Genomic DNA, 20,972 nt, shown 5'->3' on the forward strand with positions numbered 1-20,972 from the left:
AATGATGTCCTGGAGTCCGCAGTACATTTTGGGGGAGACCTAATGGGGTTCACGGTAGTGCAAAACTCTTCCTTTCCCCACATCTATTCCCTGAAGACCTGCTGTTGTCCTTGTTCAATGTTCAGCCCGGACATTGAGGTCCAGATCCAAGGGCCTTCTGGCGGTTCCCTCCCTGCGAGAAATGAGGTTACAGGGAACCAGGCAGAGGGCCTTCTTGGTGGTGGCTCCCACCAGATGTCAAGGAAATAAACAACTATCTGACGTTGAGAAGACATCTGAAGGGAGCCCTGTCTAGGAAAGTTTTTTAATGTTTGAAGTTTTATTCTGTTTTTAGTGTTCTGTTGAGAGCCGCCCAGAGTGGCTGGGGAAACCCAGCCAGATGGGTGGGGTATAAATAATAATAAATAATAGTTGTTGTTGTTGTTGACCTTTGTGGGGGGGGGTCTGGCCTCTAGGGAAGGGGGCCCAAACCCTTTCCTGCCCTGCCCTAATCTCTTGCCTTCCTTTCTCCCACATTTGCAGCTCTACGAACTGGACACCGACCCCAAACGCAAGGAGTTCTTGGACGATTTGTTTGGCTTCATGCAAAAGAGAGGTGAGTCGGACGTTCTCCAGGGTTCTGGAGAAGGGAGGAGCAGGAATTCACAGCCACCCCTAATGCACCGTCATTGCATCAACATAATAATATTGCTAATTTTTAAAGGAGAGGTTGGATCGCCATCTGCCATGGATGCTTTAGCTGAGATTCCTGGGTTGGACTACATGTCCTCTGGGGGTCCCAAATTCTGGCAATTCTGTGATTCTATTATCACGCTTCCTCTCCAGCCAAAAGGGGAACTTTCAGCCCATCCCAGCTGACAGGAACCAAGCGCCTCCCCCTTGCTCTTTGCTTCCAGAGCAGGGAAGTGGGGAAAGGAAATTTTGTCTGTCTCCTTCATCTTCTTGCCCTGCCTAGCTCCAGCCTGGGCACCAGGCGGATGGTGCCCCCCATGAACCCCACTCCTCCCAAATGGCCGGAGGCGGTTGGAGGATGGATGGTGGCTAACAGATTGAGGTTCAATCCTGACAAGACAGAAGTACTGGGTTTGGGGGACAGGAGGTGGGTGGGTGTGGGGGACTCCCTGGTCCTGTATGGGGCAACTGTGCCCCTGAAGGAGCAGGTCACAAACTGGGAGTCATTCTGGACTCACAGCTGTCCATGGAGGCGCAGGTCAATTCTGTGTACAGGGCAGCTGTCTAGCATCTCCATCTGGTACGTAGGCTGAGACCCTATCTGCCTCCGGACTGTCTCGCCAGAGTGGTGCATGCTCTGGTTATCTCCCGCATGGACAACTGCAATGTGCTCTACATGGGGCTACCTTTGAAGGTGACCTGGAAACTGCAATTAATCCAGAATGCGGCAGCTAGACTGGGGACCGGGAGCGGCTGCCAAGACCATATAACACCGGTCCTGAGAGATCTGCACTGGCTCCCAGTACGTTTCTGAGCACAATTCAAAGTGTTGGTGCTGACCTGTAAAGCCCAAAACGGCCTCGGTCCTGTATACCTGAAGGAGCGTCTCCACCCCCATCGTTCTGCCCGGACACTGAGGTCCAGCGCCGAGGGCCTTCTGGTGGTTCCCTCTCTGCGAGCAGTGAGGTTACAGGGAACCAGACAGAGGGTCTTCTCTGTGGTGGTGGGGTCTCCTTCCTTGGAGGTTTTTAAGCAGAGGTTGGCTGGCCATCTGTCATGGATGCTTTAGCTGAGATTCCTGCATTGCAGGGGGTTGGAATAGATGACCTTTGTTGGTCCCTTTCAACTCTACAATTCTATTATTAATTTCGGTGCATTTTTTATCCTGCCACCTTACAATGGGAATAACACACACACACACACACACACCTGAAGAAATAAAGATCCACATAAACTGGCTGGGTCTCCCCACTCTAGGCGGCTTCCAACAAAAATAAAAAAGACATTAAAATGTCACACATTAAAAACTTCCCTGAACAGGGCTGCCTTCAGATGTCTTCTAAATGTCAGGTAGTTGTTGTTCTCTTTGACATCTGGTGGGAGGGTGTTCCACAGGGCAGATGCCACTACCGAGAAGGCCCTCTGCCTGGTTCCCTGTAACTTGGCTTCTCACAGTGAGGGAACTGCCAGAAGGCCATCGGAGCTGGACCTCAGCGTCCGGGCAGAACAATGGGGGTGGAGACGCTCCTTCAGGTATACTGGACCGAGGCCATTTAGGGCTTTAAAGGTCAGCACCAACACTATGAATTGTGTTTGGAAACGTACTGGGAGCCAGTGCAGGTCTTTCAAGACCAGTGCTATAAGGTCTTGGCCGCCGTCCCCAGTCACCAGTCTGGCTGCCACATTCTGGATTAGTTGTAGTTTCCGGGTCACCTTCAAAGGTAGCCCCACATAGAGCACATTGCAGTAGTCCTAGTGGGAGATAACTAGAGTATGCACCACTCTGGCGAGACAGTCTCGAACACCTTGGTATTCGAACAAATCGGCTCCCGAATGCTGCAACTCCAGAAGTGAGTGTTCAGGTTTGCGAACATTTTTGGGAAGCCGAATGTCCGACGCGGCTTCCGATTAGAGTGCAGGAAGCTGCGCCTTGGTTTTTGAAAAGTTTCAGGAGTCGAGGGGAACGGATTAAGTTTGAGAACCAAGGTACCACGGTATCATATAAAGGTTCACTTTCATGTGCGAATGTGACCTGCAGTGGCATTGAGTCGCCAGTGTAAATAAGATCAATGAAATATGACCTCATCAATGTTGTGAACTGCCCCGTGGTCTTTTGGATGGGTGGTATACAAATTTAATAAATAATCATAAACCAACACCTGCGGCGGAGACTCTGGCAACTACATTTTGAACCGACGGAAGCTTCCGGCTTGTCTCCCGAGGGAGCCCCACAAAGAGCACATAGAGAGGCAGAATGACGTCCGGACAGCCACAGGGTCAAATCTCCATTCTGGCCTGGACTCATTTGGTAACTGGGAGATAAATCCATCTTGCGCTTCCACCCCGTGATTCTCTCTGGGATGCCAAGGCAAGCCTGCAAAGCATCTTTCTCCAAAAGCTTCTTTCTTTTTCCTCTCTCTCCCAACCCCCCCATTCCCAGCCTCCCCCTCCCAGTTAATTAGCGCAACATTAACCTCTGCCTGGGGTTTTATTTCCTATCGAGCGGCATGTTCATTAATCCAGATTCTGGCAAAGGGCTCTAATTGATGGCAGCCTCTGGACGGCGTGGGCTGCGGCCGGGGAGCCTTTTGAAAATGGCTCCGCGGCTCGATGGGGGATTGGGAGGACGGGGTCAGAGGTTAAAGCATTTATCGAATCGCCTCAATTGCTGGAGCTTCCTATTTATCCCGCCTGACCCCGATAACAAAACCGGGCACCGATTTCCAATGCGGGAGCCGCTGTCTGTCAAGCGCCGCCAGAACCCCGTGCTTGGCTCCACGGCTGGGGGGAAACACCGTGGTCTGAAGGCAGCCCTGTGTCCCGCCCTCTTCTGCTTCCAGGGTCCTGCCCTGAAAAGCGGGAATCGCCATTAAAATCAAGAGTGTTCCTGAGCATAAATAACTTGCTTGTCGTTAAGATCAAGGAGCAAGATGGAAAGACAAAAAACTTGGCGGACAGATAAGCTGGACATCACAATGCTCAGAAAATTCTATCCCTGCCATGAGTGGCTTAGTTGAAGATTCCAGCATCTTCAACTAAGATGACTCTTAGGTCTCTTCCAACTTTACAATTCCATAATTCTATGGGCAGAGGGCTAGGAAAGCAAGCCTGATGAGGAACGATTGAAGGAGCTGGGTCTGTGTAGCCTGGAGAAAAGGAGACAGAGATGAGATTTGAAAGCTGTCTTCAAATATCTGAAGGGCTATCCCATGGAAGAGGGAATAAACTTGTTTTCTGCTCTGTGTGCTGCGCCCAGGGGTAATCCATGAAACACGGTCCAGGTTTGGTCCAGAATCTGAAGCTTCCGCTAGGAGTCAGTCCAACAGGGCCAAAGCAGGACATGAGGCAGGAAACCAGGCAAGGACAGGTACAGGATCTCAGGCAGGATCTGACAAACAGCAATGTTGCTCCCGCAACCTGGGGTGGGGTCCGACAGCCTTTTATCTCTGATGGGGTAACGGCCGGTCTTGATCCCCCGGCGACTCACCTGTCTCGCCTGAAGGCGAGCACTCCTCCTGCGAGTACTCAGGTCTCTCCTTCTCTCAGACCTGAGTCTCTGCAGCTCGGGAGACGTCAGTGGGTTACTAGACCCAGAGGCCACCTCAGCCTCCCCTGACCCAACTGATAGTGGAGCAGCTGTAAGTGGTGGCCCAGCTGAAGGCAACGAGGTCATCCCCGCATCTGGAGCCAGGGCAGGATCAAGCCCCTGACTCGGCCCAGCTGGTGCTTTTTGCAGGGAAACCTGTGCAGACTGGGACTCTTCAGGATCAGGCCCCAGACTAGGTTCAGGTGATGCCTGAGGCAAAGGATCCGGGGCAGACTGAGTCTCCTCTGGTTCTGAGACCGAGACCGAGTCCCTCACACTCTGGAAGGTAGGACTTGAACCCATGGCTTCCAGTTCCAAGGGAGGCGATTCCAACTAAACATCAAGAAGAACTTTCTGGCAGTAAGAACTGTTTAACTGTGTGATGGAAGGTGGTGGAATCTCCTTCCTTGGAGGTTTTTAAGCAGAGGTTGAATGGCCATCTGTCATGGATGTTTTAGCTGAAATTCCTGCATTGCAGGGGGTTAGACTAGATGACCCTAGGGTCCCTTCCAGCTCTACAGTTATATGAATACAGCGCAGCGCATACCTAGATGTTCTCCTGTGCATGGGATGCTGCCTTCACCTGAGTCAGATCATTGATCCATCTCGCTCAGTGCTGTCTGCACTGACTGGCAGCATCTCCCCAGGCTTCCATTCAGGGAAACTTTCCCAGTGTTACCTCATAAGACAGTTTTGCATCCATATTACAACCTGTTCTCTCCACTCCTTCCGTATAATAATAATAATAATAATAATAATAATAATAATTTATTTGTACCCCGCCCATCTGGCTGGGTTTCCCCAGCCACTCTGGGCAGCTTTCACAAATACCAAAAATGCACTAATATGCCATACATTAACAACTTCCCTAAACAGGGCTGCCTTAAGATGTCTTCTGAATGTTAGGTAGTTGTTTTTTCCTTTGACATCTGGTGGGACGGTGTTCCACAGAGCGGGCACCACCACTGAGAAGGCCCTCTGCCTGGTTCCCTGTAACTTGGCTTCTTGCTGCAAGGGAACCGCCAGAAGGCACTCAGCACTGGACCTCAGTGTCTGGGCTGAACGATGGGGATGGAGACGCTCCTTCAGGTATACTGGACTGAGGTCGTTTAAGGCTTTAAAGGTCAGCACCAACACTTTGAATTGTGCTTGGAAACGTACTGGGAGCCAATGTAGGTCTTTCAAGACCGGTGTTATGTGGTCTTGGCGGCCGCCCCCAGTCACCAGTCTAGCTGCCTCATTCTGGATTAGTTGAAGTTTCCAGGTCACCTTCAAAGGTAGCCCCACGTAGAGCACATTGCAGTAGTCCAAGCGGGAGATAACCAGAGCATGCACCACTCTGGCGAGACAGTCTGTGGGCAGGTAGCGTCTCATCCTGCGTACCAGATGGAGCTGGTAAACAACTGCCCTGGACACAGAATGGACCTGTGCCTCCATGGACAGCTGTGAGTCCAAAATGACTCCCAGGCTGCACACCTGGTCCTTCAGGGGCAGAGTTACCCCATTCAGGACCAGGGAGTCCTCCACACCTGCCCGCCTGCTGTCCCCCAAAAACAGTACTTCTGTCTTGTCAGGATTCAACCTTAATCCATTAGCCGCCATCCATCCTCCAACCATCTCCAGGCACTCACACAGTGAGTTCAAGGCAGTGATAGCAAGCCAGAGATGGACTCACCCCTATTTGCATGGCTCCTGCTCCAACATTCATCACAGCAGCCACGACTCTTTTCAATTCCTTTTTGGAGTCTGCAGGGAATCCAACCTGACTGCCTTCCTGGCCCTGTCTCAAGAGCGTCCCTCATCCCTGCCTTCCTGAGGTCTCACGCAGCTGCCAGCCCTGAATGCTGAGCACACAAAATTTCCTACAGGTGGCTCAAAAAAGTGAGCCATGTTGCGCTCTGTGAGGAAAAGAGACTGCAGCTTCCTCCCGTTTAAAAAACACACAACAAAAACAGGAAGCAAATGAAAATCCTAGATGACTCTTGACTTGGGGGTGGATGGGACTTTTTCCAAGCCTTAAACAGGATCAGTTAGACCCTAAGCGAGACCCACCTGCTGCCTCTTTCGAAGAAGGAACGTGGTCCTCCTGCCAGCCAGGGACGGAGGTGCTGCCAGAGAGCCCCCCCTCCGGTGATGGTGACAAAGCCCCTACGCCCCGGTCCCCCCCTCCATCTGACACGAGATTCATGGCGCCTCTGCTGAGCGCCGGCCTCATTATTCTCTCCCAGCTAATTAACTGGCTCTCTCCTGGCTGAGATAAGGGTGCTAATTAACAGCCATTCTCCCCTGGCTGTACATCTGTATCAGGGTCCTTTGTGAGGCTCCTGCCATCGGGGCTGCGGAATCGAATCCCGCGGAGGGTGGCGGCTTCTCTAGGGCGGGGCGGTCGATGCCCATAAATCCACAGTGGGGAGATAAGAGCCCAGGCGTCTGAGCTCCCCCCGCTCTGCCCACACTGCATCGATCCCGAGGGTGTGGGGCATAAATAACGCGCGTCTTGTGGCTTCCCGGTTGGCATTAATCTGCCGGCCGGTCCCTTGGACGAGGGGGCTAATCTCCCCAAGCGATCTGCGTCTCCATTAGGGCCTCGCAAAAGGGGACAGAGGCAGGAGTGATGAGGACCATTGAGCCACCGGTTGCGCCTGCCAAAGGAGGAAGACTTGCAGTTGAATTTGGGATTAAGTACAGTGGACAGAGCCTAGGACTTGCCGATCAGAAGGTTGGCGGTTCGAATCCCCGCAACGGGGTGAGCTCCTGTTGCTCAGTCCCTGCTCCTGCCAACCTAGCAGTTTGAAAGCATGTCAAGGTGCAAGTAGATGAATAGGTACTGCTCCGGCGGGAAGGTAAATGGCGTTTCCGTGCGCTGCTCTGGTTCGCCAGAAGCGGCTTAGTCATGCTGGCCACATGACCCGGAAACCGTACGTTGGCTCCCTCGGCCAATAAAGCGAGATGAACGCCGCAGCCCCAGAGTTGGCCACGACTGGACCTAACGGTCAGGGGTCCCTTTACCTTTACCTTACAGTGGATGCTCGGGTTGCGAACGTGATCCATGCAGGAAGCACATTTGCAACCAGCAGCGCCGCGTCTGTGTACGCGCGGGTCGTGATTTGGCGCTTCTGCGCATGCGCAAAGCACGATTTAGCGCTTCTGTACATGCACATCCGTCGAAACCCGAAAATAACCCATTCCGGTACTTCCGGGTTCGGCGCGGTGCGTAAACTGAAATCGCGCAACCCGAAGCATGTGTAACCCGAGGTATGACTGTATGTCTATTTTGGCTTCTTCTTTGAGGGCAGTGGCCACGTGATGCCTTCAAGATGTCATTGGACTCCAACCCCCATCAGCCCCAGGCAGCATGGAGAGCGCGGAGGGCTGATGGGAGCTGGAGTCTCAAGATCTAGAGAGCAGCGTGTTGACTAAACCCTTCTCTGTGCAATGAGATGCTGGCTAAACGTCAGGAAGAACTTCTGAGCTGGGACAGTGGCATGGAGGTGGACAAGAGGAGACTGAGAGGAGAAAGGAGAGCCATCTTCAAATATATGGGGGCCACATGGAAGAGGGAACAAGCTTGTTTTCTCCTGCTCTGGAGGGTAGGACTCGAACCCATGGCTTCGAGTCAGAAGCAAGGAGATTCTGACTCAACATCAGGAAGAACTTCCTGGTGAGAAGAGCTCATTCAACAGTGGTGGACTCTCCTTCCTTGGAGATTTTAAAGCAGAGTTTGGGTGGCCACCTGCCATGGATGATTCTAAAAGAGGATTACAGAAATTCAAGGCTGTCAGTGCCTACCAACCAGGATGGCTCTCCTCTGCCCTCCACAGTTGGAGGCAGTGATGCTTCTGAATACCAGTTGCTGGAAACCACAAGAGAAGGGCTCTCGTGCTCAGATCACCTGCTTGCTGGTTTCCCCTTGGGGCAGCTGTTCAGCCACTGTGAGAACAGGATCCTGCGCCAGATGGGACCATTGGCCTGATCCAGCAGGATCTTCTTCTGCAGCTCAGGGCTCATCCACATTTTGCCTCGTGTTTTCTAGGCACAGAAAGCGCATTGAGGCGTCGCTCCCGGTGGTTGCCCATGACTCAGTTCCATAAATCAGCGAGCTCAGCACACACGCCTGGTAGACCTCTATCTTGGTATTGGCCGTTAGCATCACCTTCTCCTAACCCTTTTGGAGAGGAGAGGCATTGGCATAGCTGCCTTGCCAACACTCTTGTCCAGCTCAAGGTCGATGGAGAGGTTGCCGGTTAGCGTGGTACCCAGGTAGACAAAATTGTCTGCCACCTCAAGCACGTGGTCACCCCTGTAACAGCACAGCAAAAATGGGGGGAAACCCACTGAGTGCTTGTAGAGTGAAAAGTTTCAGGACTTCAGCAGGAAACGACAGGACTTAGAACGACTGGAAACGAAGCAGGATGGGGCCTTTGGGGGCTGATCTGAAGTTAGACATCAATCATGAAAAACGTCCCTAGACAGGGCTGCTTTTAGATGTCTTCTAAAAGTCAGATAGTGGTTTATTCCCTTGACATCTGATGGGAGGGCGTTCCACAGGGCAGGTGCCACAACCGAGAAGGCCCTCTGCCTGGTTCCCTGTAACTTGGCTTCTCGCAGGGAGGGAACCACCAGAAGGCCCTCGGAGCTGGACCTCAGTATCTGGGCTGAATGATGGGGGTGGAGATGCTCCTTCAGATATACTGGGCTGAGGCCGTTTAGGGGTTTTAAGTTCAGAAGCTTGCCCTATTCATCGTTGTCTTTCCCCCCCTTGTAATTTTTTTTCAATAAACCTATGTCCAAACTAACAGACAACCATGCAAACAATAACCGTACCAGGCTCTGTGCATAGTCAGTATAAGAAAACAAATTACAGAGATGCTGTAGCATATAGCCAGGATTTTAAGCGGCGTCTGCATGGCCCATGGGTAGGCAAACTAAGGCCCAGGGGCTGGATCCGGCCCAATCGCCTTCTAAATCCGGCCCACGGATGGTCCGGGAATCAGCGTGCTTTTACATGAGTAGAATGTGTGCTTTTATTTAAAATGCATCTCTGGGTTAATTGTGGAGCATAAAAATTCGTTCATTATTCTTTTTCAAAATATAGTCCGGCCCCCCACAAGGTCTGAGGGACACTGGACTGGCCCCCTGCTGAAAAACTTTGCTGAACCCTGGTACAGTGGTACCTCAGGTTAAGTACTTAATTCGTTCCAGAGGTCCGTTCTTAACCTGAAACTGTGTTTACCTGAAGCACCACTTTAGCTAATGGGGCCTCCTACTGCCGCCGCGCCACTGGAGCACGATTTCTGTTCTCATCCTGAAGCAAAGTTCTTAACCTGGAGCACTATTTCTGGGTTATCAGGGTCTGTAACCTGAAGCACATGTAACATGAAGCGTATGTAACCCAAGGTACCACTGTATAGCCCAACTGGAAGGAGAAGTGAGTCATGGGAGGAATGCTTAAATATAAGACTCTCCCTATTTATAGAATAAATAAATGGAGACCAGTTTGTCCATTTACCTCAGTATTGGAGGTTGGAGGATGGATGGCGGCTAACAGATTGAGATTGAATCCTGACAAGACAGAAGTACTGTTTCTGGCGGACAGGAGGCGGGCAGGTGTGGAGGATTCCCTGGTCCTGAATGGGGTAACTGTGCCCCTGAAGGACCAGGTGCGCAGCCTGGGAGTCATTTTGGACTCGCAGCTGTCCATGGAGGCACAGGTTAAATCCGTGTCCAGGGCAGCTGTCTACCAGCTCCATCTGGTACGCAGGCTGAAACCCTCCCTGCCCGCAGACTGTCTGGCCAGAGTGGTGCATGCTCTGGTTATCTCCCGCTTGGACTACTGCAATGCGCTCTAAGTGGGGCTACCTTTGAAGGTGACCCGGAAACTACAACTAATCCAGAACGCGGCAGCCAGACTGGCGACTGGGGACGGCGGCCGAGACCTTATAGCACCGGTCTTGAAAGACCTGCACTGGCTCCCAGTACCTTTCCGAGCACATTTCAAAGTGTTGGTGCTGACCTTTAAAGCCCTAAATGGCCTCGGTCCAGTGTACCTGAAGGAGCGTCTCCACCCCCATCGTTCTGCCCAGACACTGAGGTCCAGCACCAAGGGCCTTCTGGCGGTTCCCTCACTGCGAGAAGCCAAGTTACAGGGAACCAGGCAGAGGGCCTTCTTGGTAGTGGCGCCCTCCCTGTGGAACGCCCTCCCACCAGATGTCAAAGAGAACAACAACTACCAGACTTTTAGAAGACATCTGAAGGCAGCCCTGTTTAGGGAAGCTTTTAATGTTTGATGTATCACAGTATTTTAATATTCTTTTGGAAGCCGCCCAGAGTGGCTGGGGAAACCCAGCCAGATGGGTGGGGTATAAATAATAAATTATTATTGTTGTTGTTGTTGTTGTTGTCTACCCTGACTTGCAGAATCTCTCCTGCATTTGAGATGCTTCTGGGTTTTCAGAAAGTTCTGGGACTCGGATTATTGCACAGGGAGATCCCTTGCCTTGCAGAAGGACGGAAGGCAGAAGGGAGAATTGCACCACCCCAGAACACACACACACTCCCTCCCCTCCTGACCAAGGAGAGACGAAACAAGTGAAATGATCTGGTTGAAAAGAATGAAGGCGCCAGGCTTTTCAAGCTTATGAGGAGCAGCCCAGCCAATATCAGGGTCATAAATTAAGGGGGCGAGGAAGCGGCGCTGAGTGACGGACGCGTTTGAGTTGAGCGGCGATGCCCTGGCGGCCTCTCGGCTGCAAATGGATGGCTTTCCGATAGCTCCCATTCACGGCCACCCAGAAGAAAGGAAGGGCATAAATAAAGAGCTTTTCTCTGCTTGTGTGTCGGGCTGGCAGCTGCTTCCATGGTGCTCTGCCCAACAGGACCCCACTGCCTGCGCAGGGAATGCCAGACGGATCTCTGCTTGTTGGGCTTATGGGGGGGGGACTGATGCTGGGGGCAGAGGAGCCACCCCAGTCTCACTCCGCCCCCCTCCATCTTGTCTCAAGTGCCATCAGGAAAAGGTAACAGATAAGCAAAGGATGCCCATCTAATGCTTTTCTGAAGCTATTTTTCCTTCTGCTTTTGGAACATCCTATAGTTAAAGCTCTGGTTTTCCCAGTCTTGATGTATGGAAGTGAGAGCTGGACCATAAAGAAGGTTGATCGCCGAAGAATTGATGCTTTCGAATTCTGGTGCTGGAGAAGACTCTGGAAAGTCCCATGGACTGCAAGAAGATCAAACACATCCATTCTGAAGGAAATCAGCCCTGAGTGCTCACTGGAAGGACAGATCCTGAAGCTGAGGCTCCAAGACTTTGGCACCTCATGAGAAGAGAAGACTCCCTGGAAAAGACCCTGATGTTGGGAAAGATGGAGGGCACAAGGAGAAGGGGACGACAGAGGACGAGATGGTTGGACAGTGTTCTTGAAGCTACCAGCATGAGTTTGACCAAACTGTGGGAGGCAGTAGAAGACAGGAGTGCCTGGCATGCTCTGGTCCATGGGGTCACGAAGAGTCGGACACGACTAAACAACAACAACAACAACAACATGCTGATTTGCAAGAATAGGCATTTGTTAGGTTTGGCTGCCAATCTCCCACACTTACTGTGCCTCTAAAGGGAAGACACGAAAGGGAACTTCTTGCTTGTCCTTTGGGGTTGCCCACCTGCAATTGCCCAGCTGGCATCTGGTCTGTGGGCTGTGAGGCGGGTCAGTTGGCCACAGCTGTTTCCACTCTCCATCTCCTCCTGCTCTGGATTCGACTGACTCAGCCACAGTGTCCTGGCTGGCCATGGCGAACAGAGTGGGCAGATAGCTGGAACGAGACTTTCCACCCCTCCTGGTGCAATGGGAGTTTGCCTTTGTTTGTTCTCCTCTGCAGCCTGTTAGAAGTTCTTGGTTCTTACTATGGCCCACCATCCTTTGGAACATGATGTAGAACCACAGGATTGTTGGGTTTTGGTGCAGATGTTGCAATGCAAAAGATCCTTCAGATGCTGGGCACTGTAATAATGATGATGGTGATGATGATGATAATAATAATAATAATAATAATAATAATAATAATAATAATAATTTATTACCATATTTTTCCGTGTATAAGGCGCCCCCATGTATAAGATGACCCCTATTTTTGGGGACCCCACATTTAGAAAATGGGCATATGCACTATCTGTGTATAAGACGCCCCCAGATTTTTAACCATTATTTAAAGTAAAAATCTCCCAGTCTTATACATGGAAAAGTACAGTCATACCTTGTGTTGCATTTGCTTCATGATACGTTTTTCTGGTTGTGTCTCACAGCGACCCAGAAGTACCGGAAAGGGTTACTTCTGGGTTTCACCGCTTGAGCATGTGCAGGCACGCAAAATGACATCACACGCATGCGCAGACATGGCAAATCACGACCTGCGCAGACGCAGGTTGCGTTCTGCTCATGTTGCGGACGGGACTCTGGAACGGATCCCGTTCGCAACCAGAGGTATCATTGTAGTTATACCCCACCCATCTGGCTGGGTTTCCCCAGCCGCTCTGAGCGGCTTCCAACAAAATATTAAAAATACAATAAAACGTGGGACGGGCTGTTTCCTCCTCAGAAAGCATTTCCTTAGGCCCCAGGTCCCTTCCCCCTTTTCTGCCATGTTCAGCTCCGCCACTGTCCTTTTTGAGATGCGTTTGCTACCTTGCTGTATGTTCTTCCTCTAATGCAGAGCCACACTGGGCACAGCCCCATATATAACACTGCCCCCCCCCAGTGAGAGGGGTCGGGTTGCATTGCACTCAACCCTCCCAGCCTCTCGCCCACTCGGATCCTGAAGAGCCCCCAGACGCTCATTTCGGTGCTGGGCTCCCTCTGCAAACCACATCAGAGAGGGAAGGTCACGGGGACGAGAGATTGCGGCCCATCGGTCAGCGATGGAGGAGCCCCTCCTGATCGTGGGGTTAGGGACTCCCCTGCTCTTTTGTGGGGGGCAACGGGAAGAAGACACGGCCGGACTGCCTCGTCCGCAAGGCCCTGTGGAATGCCCCCCTCTCAACCCACGCTTCCTACTTTGTGGGCAGCAGGTGCTGGAAGGGACGCTGTGCCGCCATGCCCTCTGGTCCGGGTGACCCAAAAGGCTGTTAATTAGACCTGGACGTGCTGTGAAGGGCTGTCGATGCCTCGGGGTTATTGGAATTGATTTCAGTTTAGATGATGAGCCAGGCCTGCGGGCAGGAAGCATGCTGGGAAACTCGCGTGGGGCTCTCCGGCAGGAGCTGCTTACAGTCCTGCTTTCAGGACCCTGGGCAGGTTTGGGGAGCCTGGGCTGCTCCTCTGTTTTCTCTTGGTGAGGAGCCCTTGGTGAGGACCCTCAGCTCAGTGGCAGAGCTCTACCATAGGAAGGTAGGAAGGAGCCCAGTTCAATCCCTGACTCCCCACTTGGCAAAGGGCAAAGACCACTTTCGACTCAGCTGCCAACCTGAGAAGTCCATCTTGGCCCCAGCCCCTCGTTCGGGAACTTGAAGCCCAATAAGAGCACAAGAAGGGAGCCCAATTTGCCCACCTGTTGTCACAGAGGCTTGTTCATATAGTTTCTGTTCGACATGTTTGCCATACCCTTCGTCTAAAGGCCGGTTTATGGTGCAGGATCATGAACAACCAAGTGCCCATGCAAAATGTGATGCCCACCCAATGCAAGAAGCTAAAGCAGTCCTATAAATGTGGTTCATTATAATGCATAATAAGGTAAAATCAAGGGACGCGGGTGGCGCTGTGGGTTAAACCAGAGCCTAGGACTTGCTGATCAGAAGGTCAGCGGTTCAAATCCCCACGACAATGTGAGCTCCTGTTGCTTGGTCCCTGCTCCTGCCAACCTAGCAAGTAGATAAATAGGTACCACTCCGGCAGGAAGGTAAACGGCGTTTCCGTGCGCTGCTCTGGTTCACCAGAAGTGGCTTAGTCCTGCTGGCCACATGACCTGGAAGCTGTACACCGGCTTCCTCAGCCAATAAAGCGAGATGAGTGTCGCAACCCCAGAGTCGGCCACGACTGGACCTAATGGTCAGGGGTCCCTTTACCTTTAATAAGGTTAAAAGGTAAAGGACCGAGGGAGCCGGCATTTGTCCGCAGACAGCTTTCCAGGTTGTGTGGCCAGCAGAACTAAACCGCTTCTGGCACAACGGAACACCGTGACGGAAACCAGAACACATGGAAACGTTGTTTACCTTCCCGCCACAGTGGTACCTATTTATCTACTTGCAGTGGTGTGCTTTCAAACTTCTAGGTTGGCAGGAGCTGGTGAAATCCTGTAACTCTTTATACCACAAATGTTCTGGGTTTTTGTTGCTGATCCTGCTTTTGCTGCAGTGTAGCACAGGAACACCCCTCCAGATGGCAATGATGCACACAGGGCAAGCAACACAGAACGACAAATAAAGAGAGCTGATGCGCAGACAGTCCAGTATAAATTCACCACAGATGTATGATCGCTGCATCAGTGACATGTTGCGGGAAAACACCCATGAAAACCAACAGTCTGGAGAGTCCTTGTAATTTGTGCTTTTAGCTAAACTGTGCAATCCAGTGAAGGTCTCAAAATCCAGGGGTTTTGGGACTGGTCAGGCTGGAGTTCAAATACCCTCCTGTCCAGAAGCTCCTTGCTCTGTCCGTGGTGCCCCCTTTTCCGCTGGGACGCTGGCCGCGTCTTGCCGCCGGTGCCCCTTAATAGAAACCGCTCTGTCAAGAACGGAAGCGATTATCGTAAAACATTTCCAGAGGGAGCTGGAACGAGATTAACAAGCTTTCTGACAAGCTGACAATTTTATAAGCTGATAATGCAGCATGTAGCTTGGGCCGCAGAGGGCAGGTGAGTAATTAGCAAAGTAGACCAAGAGGAGGAGGAGACGAAGGAAAGATGCAACCTGCATGCCGGAGCAAGACAGCAAGTGCCCCTTTGTGGAGGAAAACTGGTGCAGTAGGCCCTGGGACATTTGTTTGGGCACGTACCCCCCCATCCCTGCTTGGTCTAGGTCTAGCTCTGCATTCAAATCCTGACACGAAACACTGTTGTGTCAAGATAGCGGGTAGCCACCTAATCTAATCAATGCACACCCGCACTGGAACGTGGGCACTCTTGCAGAAGTCATTTTCTGGGAATGTGGGGCATTTTTCCATCTCTGCCGTTTTAAGCAGTTGGTCCCTTACCTTTCTCGCCCTGATCTGGCCACAGTGATCCATGCGACGGTCACCTCCAGGTTTGATTATTGTAACTCTCTCTACACGGAGCTGCCCTTGAAGCTGACCCAGAAACTCCAGCGGGTGCAGAATGCCGCGGCGAGGCTCCTCACGGGGTCCTTGCCAGGGGATCACATTCATTCAGTGCTAAACCAGCTGCACTGGCTCCCGGTGGAGTACAGGCTCAGGTTTAAGGGGCTGGTTTTGACCTTTAAAGCCCTATACGGCCCAGGACCCTCGTACCTACGGGACCGTCTCTCCTGGTATGCCCTGCGGAGGACCTTAAGGTCCACAAATGACAACATTTTGGAGGTCCCAGGTTGCAAGGTGGTTAGATTGGTCTCAACTAGGGCCAGGGCCTGCCTTTTCAGTACTGGCCCCAACTTGATGTAATGCTCTGTCCCAAGAGACCAGGGCACTGCAGGACTTGACATCTTTCCGCAGGGCCTGCAAGACAGAGCTGTTCTGCCTGGCCTTTGGCTTGGACCCTTATATTTCCCTCCCCTTATGGTCTTGATTTATCAGCTACTTTTAAAATGAGGCTGCATTTTAAATTGCATTTTAACCTGTATTTTAAATTGGTTTCCCCCCCCCCCTATTATGCTATTATGTTTTTACTGTAATTTTACTGGTGTTAGCCACCCTGAGCCTGGCTCTGGCTGGGGAGGGCAGGGTATAAATAAACTTTATTATTATTATTTGAAGATACTTTCCATGGCTCAGTGGCAGAGCATGTGCCTTGTGGGTGGGAGGTCCTGAGTTCAAATCCTGTCATCACTGTGGGCGATATGGGGCTAGATCAGTGGTTTTTCAGGCCACCTTCCCCTTGATTCCTTAAATTCATGCCCTACCGTATCAAAAGCATTAATGAACGGATGAGCACAAGGACGCCACACTGCTAAATAAAGCATGCAAAACGATTTAAAAAAGGAGCAAAGTTAGGCGTATCAATGGAAATTGTCGGGGCACAGAACCCAGCTTTTCTTGCCACAGAATGCGTGGGAACAATTTTTTTGAAGAATCCCAGAACAGTGGTGTTGGAAGGGTCACCAAAGGTCATCTAGCTCAACCCCGAATCACAGCTAAAGAATTGCTGCTGTCCCTCTTGCAGACAGCTGTAAAAGCTGTCTAGATCCATAAGAATTTTTTTTACATGTTTTCCTGAATGCAGGTAAAGAATGGAACCACATGCAGGTAAATTTTGGGGGTGAGGGTGAGCTGTCTGTTTTAATGCAGTTCACACAACACTATTATATCCATCACAAGTGGCTGCACGGAAATGGTTACTCCGTTTTAATTCTTGCGCTCTGGGAAGGATCCGCGAAGTCCAGAGTCAAGTAATGGATGTCGAAGCAGGAATAGGGCTCCACTCCAGGTTTTTGCTATTTCAGCCTCATCAATCTGTGTTTTATCTCCAGTTTTCCTTTGGAAGCACCCTCATTCCTGACCAGCTGACCTCTGTGCTAGGCAGTTTATCTCAAAGGTTAATCTGCGTTTTTCTAAATCCTGCATTTCTAACCTGAACTCTGATGTTTTAATTTTTTTATAGCCTTTTCCCTCTGGTTTTGTCTCCCTCTGCTGGAGAGAATCAATCCTACGTCACAAAAGATTTCTTTGCCACAGAACCAAGTGGACTCAATAAAACAGGACAGCTTTTTCTAAGTTCTTAATTTATAGCGTGACCTTTATCTGGGGTTTTTACATATACTTGGGCATATGCCGCAATAGCCAAAATTATTTAATAAGAAATATTATTTTCTTCAGCCTGCACTGATCATGGAAAAGACATTTTTGCATGAGCCGAAACCTTGCCTCCTTCCATCATTCATAGATATAATCCTGCAGAATTTATTCTGATTAGTAAATTATTCTGATTGAGCACTGAAGACCCAGTCTAAACCACTGATATCTTCATAAAACCATAGAATTGTAGAGTTAGAAGTGACCCTGATTGTGATCTAGTCCGACACCTTTAATGCCAAACTCACAGCTGAGCCATCTGGCCTCTGTTTAAAAAATCTCCAATGAAGGAGAGTCCAGCCCTTTTCGAGGGAGTTGGTCCCACTCAGGGCCGGATTTAGGTTTGATGAGGCCCTCAGCTCCTGAAGGTAATGGGGCCCTTAATTGTAAGTGATTACTCAGAACCTGCAAATGAGTCCATTTCTTTGCATTGTTTCTTGTTATGTACTGAGTTGAATAGGATCCAAAAAGCAGCAGTCTGATTAGTCCTAGAACAATAGGATTCAGAATGCAGCAGTTTGATTGGTCCTAAAACAATAGGGTCCAGAATGCAGCAGTCTGATTGGTCCTAGAACAATGTAGTAGTATGATTGGTCCGCAGGAGCTACCCAATCCAGCTCCAGGTGGAAGTGAATCCGCAACCTGATTGGCCTACAGGTGAATCCCGGAATTAGCCAATCACGTGGGGCCCATTGTGTAAATGTATATAAAGCAGACATTCTGGGGGAACATTCATTCCTCCTCACCAGTATGAGCTGAATAAAGAGCATGAAATCCACTCTCGACTCCGAGTATATTTCATTTCTGTAGGTAAGCTGTAAATGGTTCCCAATCTTCCTTGAAGTATTTTTTTTTTGTCCTTATGTCAAAGTTTTTCAGTTAGTTTTGCCATTTCAGAGTATTCCATAAGCTTTTCTTTCCATTCTTCATTGGTTGGTGTTTTATCGCTTTTCCATCTTTGTGCCAATAGCATCCTTGCCGTGGATGCATAGCTGTCAAAGTTTCCCTTTTTTAAAGGGAAATGCCCTTATTCTGAATAGGATTCCTCGCAAGAAAAGGGAATTTTGACAGCTATGCGTGGATGTAGCATACATAAAAAGTTTTTGTTTTCCCTTTGACAGATCTTGAGACCTAAAATTCCTAACCAAAAGGCTTCTGGGCTTTTAACAAAGGTTATCTTAAACATTGTTTTTTTCCATTTCATTATATATCATTTCCCAGTAATTTTTAACTATTTTACAATTCCACCATTAACATTTGGCAACCTTGAATTTCCTCTCTCCCCAGGGACTCCTGTGAACCGCATCCCCATCATGGCCAAGCAGGTCCTGGATCTCTACACCCTGTACCGGCTGGTGACCGAGAAAGGGGGCCTGGTAGAAGTCATCAACAAGAAGATCTGGCGCGAGATCACCAAAGGCCTCAATCTGCCCACCTCCATCACCAGCGCTGCTTTCACCCTCCGTACACAGTGAGTGGCTTGCTCTCCCGCGAAGAGGCGAGGGGCTCTGGGGGTGCAAATGATTTAGCTGGTATCGCTAAATCAAAATCCATCCGTTTCCTTGAATTAATTAAACGGAACAGCTTTAATTGGCTCTTGAACGTCTGCTTTGCATTCTATGGTATTATTTAGCATGTCATGAAAATCGCTGTTCTGAACAATTCTGAATAGGGTAATAATAATAATAATAATAATAATAATAATAATAATAATTTATTTATACCCCACCCTTCCTGGTTCAGAAAACCGGGCTCAGGGTGGCTAACAACAAATTTAAAACACTTAATTGATGCTACCAAAAAGCCAGCATAAAATATGGTATAAAACTTGAATAAAAATAAATTCAGAAATCAGAAATCAATTTAGGGGGAAAATCCATCCAATAAACATTAGATGATCCCCAGGGCTAGCTGGCTGAATTAGTCCTATTTGGGCCAGCGAGGAGACCAGGGGAGAATTAGCTTTGGGATCCCAGAGCGGGTAATATTCATAAAAAGGGGAGAGGGAGGGAAGGAAAGAGAATAAAAGATCAGGCTGAGTTCAAATTAAAGGCCAGGCGGAATAGCTCTGTCTTACAGGCCCTGCGGAAGGAGGTTAAATCCTGCAGGGCCCTGGTCTCATGGGACAGAGCATTCCACCAGGTCGGAGCCACAACTGAGAAGGCCCTGGCGGAGCATAGTCTGACTTCCTTAGTGGGTAGTGGGTGAGTTTATGAAACCGAGGGGAGGGGGTTGCCCGGAGAAAGTTTGGGAACCGCTACCCCGGCACTCTAACCACTACCCCGCGCTTCCTCTCTCCCTTTCTGCCTCCCTCCGCATGCCAGGTACATGAAATACCTCTATCCCTACGAATGCGAGAAACGGGCGCTCAGCTCCCCCGGCGAACTGCAGGCCGCCATTGACAGCAACCGGAGGGAGGGGAGACGGCAAGCCTTTGGGACCACGCTCTTCAACTACTCCCCGGTGGGGACGCCGGGGGTCCTGGCCTCGCCCAAGATACCGCTGCCCTCCCTCACCATCTCTGCACACAACTGCAGCCAGATCAACCAGCTGCACACCATCAAGAAAGGTGAGGCAGTTGGGCAAAACTCCGACTGAAATTCCCAGGTGTCAAAAAAGGTTATTTACCGTATTTTAATAATAATAATAATTTTTTTTTTATACCCCGCCCATCTGACTGGGTTTCCCCATCCACTCTGGGCGGCTTCCAACAAGACACTAAAATACAATAACCTATTAAACATTAAAAGCTTCCCTAAACAAGGCTGTCTTCAAATGTCGTCTAAAAGTCTGGTAGTTGTTGTTCTCTTTGACATCTGACGGGAGGGTGTTCCACAAGGCAGGTGCCACTACTGAGAAGGCCCTCTGCCTGGTTCCCTGTAACTTGGCTTCTCACAGTGAGGGAACTGCCAGAAGGCCATCGGAGCTGGACCTCAGTGTCCGGGCAGAATGATGGGGGTGGAGACACTCCTTCAGGTATACTGGGCTGAGGCCGTTTAGGGCTTTAAAGGTCAGCACCAACACTTTGAATTGTGCTTGGAAACGTACCGGGAGCCAGTGTAGGTCTTTCAAGACTGGTGTTATGTGGTCTCGGCGGCCACTCCCAGTCACCAGTCTAGCTGCCGCATTCTGGATTAGTTGTAGTTTCCGGGTCACCTTCAAAGGCAGCCCCACGTAGAGCGCATGGCAGTAGTCCAAGCAGGAGATAACTAGAGCATGCAGCACTCTGGCGAGACAGTCCGCGGGCAGGTAGGGTCTCATCCTGCGTACCAGATGGAGCTGGTAGACAGCTGGCCTGGACATAGAATTGACCTGCGCCTCCATGGACAGCTGAGAGTCCAGAATGGCTCCCAGGCTGCGCACCTGGTCCTTCAGGGGCACAGTTGCCCCATTCAAGACCACAGAGTCCTCCACATCTGCCCACCTCCTGTACTTCTGTCTTGTCAGGATTCAACCTCAATCTGTTAGCCACCATCCATCCTCCAACCGTCTCCAGACAGTCACCAGGACCTTCACCGCCTTCACTGGTTCTGATTTGAAAGAGAGGTAGAGCTGGGTATCATCTGCATACTGATGAACACCCAGCCCAAACCCCCTGATGATCTCTCCCAGCGGCTGCATATAGATGTTGAAAAGCATAGGGGAGAGGACAGAACCCTGAGGCACCCCACAAGTGAGAGCCCAGGGGTCTGAACACTCATCCCCCACCACCACTTTCTGAACATAGCCCAGGAGGAAAGAGTGGAACCACTCTGGTACCC

General features: G+C 50.5%; 1 protein-coding gene across 1 annotated transcript in view; it reads left to right on the forward strand.

Moving 5' to 3' along the window:
* ARID3C (AT-rich interaction domain 3C) overlaps positions 1 to 20,972 on the forward strand; it is a 109,012-nt gene that overhangs the window by 82,927 nt on the left and 5,113 nt on the right. The window contains exons 3-5 of the mRNA XM_081929795.1: positions 523 to 595; positions 18,499 to 18,682; positions 19,536 to 19,780. Coding sequence (XP_081785921.1) covers positions 523 to 595; positions 18,499 to 18,682; positions 19,536 to 19,780 — 502 coding nt within the window. The remainder of the gene's footprint in view (positions 1 to 522; positions 596 to 18,498; positions 18,683 to 19,535; positions 19,781 to 20,972) is intronic.

Source organism: Podarcis melisellensis, assembly GCF_964234715.1.
Source record: "Podarcis melisellensis genome assembly, chromosome: 11".
NCBI classification, from domain to species: domain Eukaryota; kingdom Metazoa; phylum Chordata; class Lepidosauria; order Squamata; family Lacertidae; genus Podarcis; species Podarcis melisellensis.